General features: G+C 48.9%; 1 protein-coding gene across 1 annotated transcript in view; it reads right to left on the bottom strand.

Annotated features, from left to right (window-relative positions):
• Positions 1 to 379: 379 nt before the first annotated feature.
• The window catches only part of FAM227A (family with sequence similarity 227, member A), a 27,088-nt gene continuing 21,092 nt past the window's right edge, over positions 380 to 6,375 (bottom strand). Inside the window, exons 14-16 of the mRNA XM_012735233.1 lie at positions 3,887 to 4,056; positions 2,367 to 2,504; positions 380 to 579 (exon numbers count right to left, since the gene is read on the bottom strand). Coding sequence (XP_012590687.1) covers positions 390 to 579; positions 2,367 to 2,504; positions 3,887 to 4,056 — 498 coding nt within the window. The 3' untranslated portion in view covers positions 380 to 389. The remainder of the gene's footprint in view (positions 580 to 2,366; positions 2,505 to 3,886; positions 4,057 to 6,375) is intronic.

Below are 6,375 nucleotides of genomic sequence, written 5' to 3'. Positions count from 1 at the left end.
AGAGGGGTAGGGAGAAATTTCCTCTTCAACCCAACAAAAACAAGTCAACACCCAGGGGATGAGGAGCGGATGAGTCTGAAAATATCAAAATACCATGACATCCTTAGGTCCAACATGCCTGGCCCCAGCCTGCTTGTCTGTCCTCATGACTGAAGTCACTAGATATTCCTCCTGGTCAAGTTAGTTTGAGCTGGTTTCCCAACACTTGGAACCAAAGAGCCCTGACCTATCCAGTTCATAAAATGTGCTTGGCATAGAAGAAGAACAAAATTATGGTAGCTTTTACCATTAGCACCACTAATGATAAAAATGAGAGTTGAGTGGATAACACATAAAAGAGAGACAACTTTATGTTTAATACATAAGAATTCCACTTTTCCATAAACTGTTCAAATATACCTTGAAAGAAAGTCAACTTCTCTCTGGTAGTTCCCTTTAGCTTTCTTGCCAAGAGGTCCCTCAATGGGATTTCTTTTAGATTTCTTGTCAGGAGATTCCTCAGGGGTCTTCAAAGATGGGATGAACATGTTGTTTGCTTTTTTCTTATATGCTTGCCTTTGATCAACATTCTTCACCTCCCTGTGGAGAAATCACAGAGACACAGATGGGAAAAGGTGAAAGCATCAACATGCTCTTCTCACTCCTGCCTTCACTGTAAAGAGAGGCAATATTGATCTGCAAATTCATTCATTATGTCTGACCAGAGCAAAGGACCACAGCTGAGAGCTGAGGGTGGCCACTCAACCACTGAGCTCTTGTTGTGTGTCAGGGTCATTTTTAGTCCTGGGGGCTGAGGACTAAAATGTGGTCCCTGAACTCAAGGCAGGTTGGATGGTAGCCTAAGGAAATTATCAGAAAAAAAAACAGAATGTGGCTTGAGCTTCTCAGAAGTCTACGTCATTAAATTGATCAGGGGTGATGGGACGGGCACAGGCACTGCTAAAGATGAAGAAACCCAAGAGATAACAAAATATAATTCCAGATCCTTCACTGGACCCCGGAGTAGCAACTAAAGCCCAAAGAGACACACCATAGGGCAGATGTGGCCTCATTACTTGAACTTGACCTAGTTATGAGAGACAAGATGTGAACAAGGGTAAATACTGTGAACGCATATGGTGCTCACTGCAATGTCAACATTTCTGAAAGGTTCAAAAATGTTCTAAATAAATAAAAGTACTGAGAAGACAGAAGTCACAGGAAAATGTCCATAATAAGCTAAGTGGCGGGGGGGGGGGGCTAAAATGCAAACCGACAGTGAGATGCTCTTGCTTTGTTTAGAGGGACAAGTGCCCAGGAAACACGACTGAAAGGAATTCTAGAAGGGTACCGGTAATGTATGCCTGTGATTGCTTTGCAGATTCTTTGATTTCACTGAGAATAAAATGTGTTGTTGTAGTTAGAAAAAAATTTTTTAGAAAAAGGATTCACTGGCCCTCCCTGGGGGCGCAGCGGGTTAAAGCACTGCACTGAGAAGCTTAAGCCACTTCGGCATGAGTTTGATCCCCGCCTTCCCCGGAGGTGACCACATGGCGTGGCAGACCTCTCCTGACCCGCCCGCTGCTCCCCTCAGCAGTGTACTTCGTCCATCTGCCTGTTCTGCTCCCCACTCTGTCTCTGGTGAAGCCTCTCGCAGCCCCTGAGCCCTCTGGCCTATACTCCAGTTCTGTATGCAAAAATAAATAAATCTTTAAAAAAAAAAAAAGGATTCACGGGTGATTTGGTGATGGGAAACCCGTGGGGATTATAATTGATTGAAAAAAAAAATGTGCAAAATGATGTAAAAATAAACTTTTTAATAAAAAAAAAAAGGATTCACACTCTGTGATTATGGACTTTACGTTTCAACTACTAAGAAGCCAAATGTGCTTAAGATGTTATGCAGAATGTAATATAATAATGTAAATAAATGCTATATATAATATGTTACATACAATATAGGATGTAAACAAATGTTTAGATAACGTAGTTTATATAAAAATAATAATCTATAATGTATATAGACACATATAATACAAACACAGTTTTTATATAATGTTATAGGTAACGTAAATAAATGCTATATAGAATATAAATAACATATCGTATATGGTCTGTAATGTAAATAAATGTTATCTAAATACAATCTCTATATGAGACATGTCATCTATAAGTAAGTGCTTTGTGACATGAATAACATTTATATACATTGTTCTATATAATAGATAATGTAAATAAATGTCATGTAATGTAAATAAAACCCATGTTCAGGGTCACATAAAGAGTCGCATTTACTCAAACTGAATGACATAAGTCAAGCCTGCTGGGCGCAGCATGGCTCACCTGCTGGAAGGCCCGCCCCAAGGCCCGCCCCAAGGCCCGCACACCTGTGGAAGTTGTCCTGCAGCTCCTTCAGGTACTGATCAAAATAGCGCCACTCTTGCCAGTGAAGCTGGTTCAGCTGGTGCAGTTTGAGACTGCGCCTCTTCATGTTGCCCAGGGTCAGGCTGATGATATCCGTGTACCTCAGCCCAGGCTCAATGGTGTCCTTGTCAAGGAAAGCCCGGTCTGTCCTGGGTGCTGACTTAGCGTTGTTAGTGAGGGAGACTCCTGGGGAACCGGGGCGGGGACAGACAGGGAGGACTCTGTTTCTGGACAAGACCTCGGTTCTGTGGGACCTCAGGCGAGACGCGTCACCTCTGTGACGACTAGTGCCCACCTCAGATGATGGCAGACAGGGACGGCCCTCATTCCTCTGGAGTCCACTCTCCTTTCCTTATTCCTGGGCACATCACCACTGGTTTGGCAAAACTCCTAATTGTGGGAATGAGTCGACTCCTTACAGGAGCTAGGATCAGGAGCAGCCTAAGCACCCGCAGGTCAAAGGATGCGGCCTAGCTACCGTCCAGAACACAGTCAGCCCTGAGGCGAGACGGATGCCAGGGATTTGGCCAAAGCCAGGATCTTAGACTGTAAGGTGAAACACGAGCAGGAAAGAGAAAGACCAGTACTGGGCGATGTGACCTATCAGCAACGAGGAAACAAAGCAGACTGACTGACAAAGCAAAATCATCATAAACTAGGGGCCACTGCCAGCTGCACGGGGGTTACTGAGGTCAAGAGCAGGGAGGGAGAAAGGGCCCAGGGGACCTAAGGGGGAAGGGCAGGTATTGATTCACTTGAGATCAGAGGTGAGCTGTGGCCTGAGATCTTAAGGCCAGTGGGTTGCTGAGCTGGGACTCAACTCTGGGCTGTACATCCCAGCCCAGGCTGGGCGCTGCGAGCAGGTGGGAGGCACCCCCGCCCTCCAATAGCGGCCCTGCGAGGCAGGGACTCTCACCCCCATTTTACAGATGAAGAAACTGAGGCCCAGAGAGAAGCGGAGAGTTGCCTAAGGTCACTCAACTCACAGGAAGCTGTGTGGGTGCCTGAATCCTGGTCTACCTGGTTCTGTGTCTGACCCCCTCCGCCAGCTGCGGACTCAGGATGCCCAGTGTAGCTTTTCTTTTAAACCCAGATCTTTAGGGTGACTGCCAACAGGGCCAGCAATTTCTGACAAGTCTGGGATGTGTGTGGGGAGAGGGTTAGAGGAAGCCTCACACCTGACATGGTCGGCAGCACCCTGGCGCACACGAGTACCTGGTGAGCCCGAGGAACCAGTACCTAGTTGGTCTGACTGTTCTGGCAGGTGGGGAACAAGGTTTTGCACCCAGGAACATCGTGCCTGCACACCCAGCTCGTAAGGCAGGCTTGGAACTCAAACGAGCAAGATTGCGACCCTTTGATACCGGTGAATGGCCACCCTCAATGGTGCCCACTGTGTGCCAGACACCCGTGCTGTGGCCAGAGGCCCTCCCCTACTCGGGGACTGGGAGGGGGCCCGGATCGAGGGGCACGGCCTTGGTGCCGGGGAGGATATGGCGCCGTCTTGGGCTTCTCCAGTCTGCGTACCAGAACGTCTTGGCCCTGGTGCTGCAGGCTGGCATAGTTCTGCAGGAAGTGCACGATCAGAGGGCTCTTCCCATAGATGTTGAAGAGGTTGGAGTTCATCGCAGGGCTTTTGCAGATAGGGTGAGACTGAGCAGGAAAGAAGGAGGGGGAAAGAAGGGTGTTCTCGTTTGCTAGCCTGTCAGCTGGAAGGGAAAGGCACTCCCATCCTTTGGATCCTAGAATTCCAGCTGTAGGGTGTGATCCTAAGGAAATTACCCAAGATAAAGAAATAAGATTTAGGCGCTAAGGCGTTTACTACAGAGATAGGGTGACTAAAATTCACCTACAAATTGAAGAAGAAGGGTCTCCTTGGTGGTGCAAGGGGTTAAAGCACAGCACTAAGAAGCTGTCCGCAGCCCCTGCAGCAAGAGTTTAATCCCTGACCAGGGAGTGACCCACCCGTCACAGCAGATCTCTCCTGTTTCCCCACTGCTCCTCTCAGTAGTGGATTTCAGTCAATCTGCCTGTTCTGCTCCCCACTCTGTCTCTGGTGAATCCTCTCACCCCTCCCACCTCTGGCCTGTACCCCAGTTCTTGTATGCATAAAAAATAAATCTTAAATTTTTTTTAAAAAGAAAAGCCAAGTCCTGTTTAAAAAATAAATAAATAAAAATTCAAGAAGATGTTGCTATCTGTACCCAAAGGAAGAACATGCCATCTTTAAAATGTTCACGACGAGGTGGTACTAAAATAATGTTTAGATATAATAGTACATAAAAAATCGAGATGCAAAATTGGGTAAAGAGCAGCACTCTGTACTTTACATGAATAAAATTATATAAAATGAATCAACTTTGAATAAAAGGTAGATGTGAAAACCATTACCAATGAATCAACTTTGAATGAAATGTAGATGTGCAAACCGTTGCCAGAATGCTAAGGATTCCTTCCCCAAATCTTGGGGAGCTACCCCGTACATGTTGTTCTAGGTGTGGGAGGTTCTCCAAGAATAAGACAAACTCCAGTCTTTCTGGAGCTGGCATGATAGCAATGTTTGAGAGAAAAACAGTAAACACAGTAACAAATTAAAGAATAGCATGAGGTTGTGGGATAAGCCTACAGGTGAGAAGTGAGCAGGGTTAGGCGCCAAGGGAGGGCGGGAGAGGCTGGAGGCTGGGGAGGATGGGAATGCCATCAGGGAAGACAGCCTGGAGGAGGAGCCAGTCTGGCAGGCCCGGGTGAGGTCCGCGAGATGTTCCGGAGAAACCCTGGGGCAGACAAGAGCCTGATGTGGCTGAGGTGGAGAATAAAGGAGCGGCTGAAGGAAGCCGAGGGGTTAGCGGGTCTGGGCCACGGGAAGGAGTGAGGATCTTCTCCAAGTGTGATGGAAGCCACCGGGAGTTCTGAGCCGCGGTACAACATAATCAGAGTCCTTTTTCTGCACATCCCTTTGGCTAACGTGTGCACAAATGGCGGCTGTGGGTAAGAATGAGCCCTGCAGGGTGGGGGGAGGGGGGACCTGCAGAGGTGGGAGAGGCAGAGCAGTGACCGCTTTGCGAATGTTGAAGGCAGGACCGTGTTCCGACAGACGTGGTGTGAGAGAGGAGCCAGGGCTGCCAGCTGAGGGTGGGGTGCTCTGGTGGGGCCTGGGCGGACCCGGAGAGGAGGCTCAGGGGAGAGGGTGGGCCGGGCGGGAGCATTTTCCTTATTCTCTTAGCCTTTTCCTAAAGCTGTCAGCAATCGTGATTATGTGCTGTTTTGTAATTAAAATCCCATGATATCTTGAAGAAGTGGTTCTAATTCAACGCAAAAACCATGGCGCCCACCTGATCACATTCTTCTCCTGCTCACTTTGAGGGCTGAGTGCAGCTTCTTGCTACCAGAGCTGCCTCTAGCAACCTGCAGGGGCTGCGGCTGTGCTCTGTGGGAGGTGAGTGTGGCCCCCGCCGCCCAGTCAAGACCAGCAGGAATGAGCCAAGCAGCGGCCCTCGAGGTGGTGCCCAAGGCCTCAGTGTTCGTGGCAGTGGGACTGGGGGCACCCACGTTTCAACAAGAGCGGGACTCGTGGATTATATGGGCGCAGGCGCCACGGGACACTGAGCGCCGCAGGTGTCTGCCCTGATGGACTGTTCTTGACACACACTGGCTGGTGCAGAGGCCGAGCGCCCGTGGCGTGCAGCCACCGCTCCGTTAAGCCTGACTCTGCCCTCACCGCTCATCCACAAAGACAGATGGCGCAGCCCCAGACGGGCAAGGGAAGCGAACTCTGGCGATGGTTAGTAAGGACGCCGGGAATGATGTTATACTGCGGTAGAGCCGCCATAGAAAGCCACCCCGCCCTCCTTCAGTAAAAATGAGCTGTATAAAAAAGAGAAAGAGGCCCTCCCTGGTGGCGCAGCGGGTTAAAGCACAGCACTGAGAAGCTAAAGCCACTTCAGCATGAGTTCGATTCCCGCCTGCCCAGGA

Source organism: Condylura cristata, unplaced genomic scaffold (assembly GCF_000260355.1).
Source record: "Condylura cristata isolate star-nosed mole 26May11 unplaced genomic scaffold, ConCri1.0 scaffold00004, whole genome shotgun sequence".
NCBI lineage: Eukaryota > Metazoa > Chordata > Mammalia > Eulipotyphla > Talpidae > Condylura > Condylura cristata.
The sequence above is the reverse complement of the archived record's forward strand: the minus strand, read 5'-3'. Positions and strand labels throughout refer to the sequence as shown.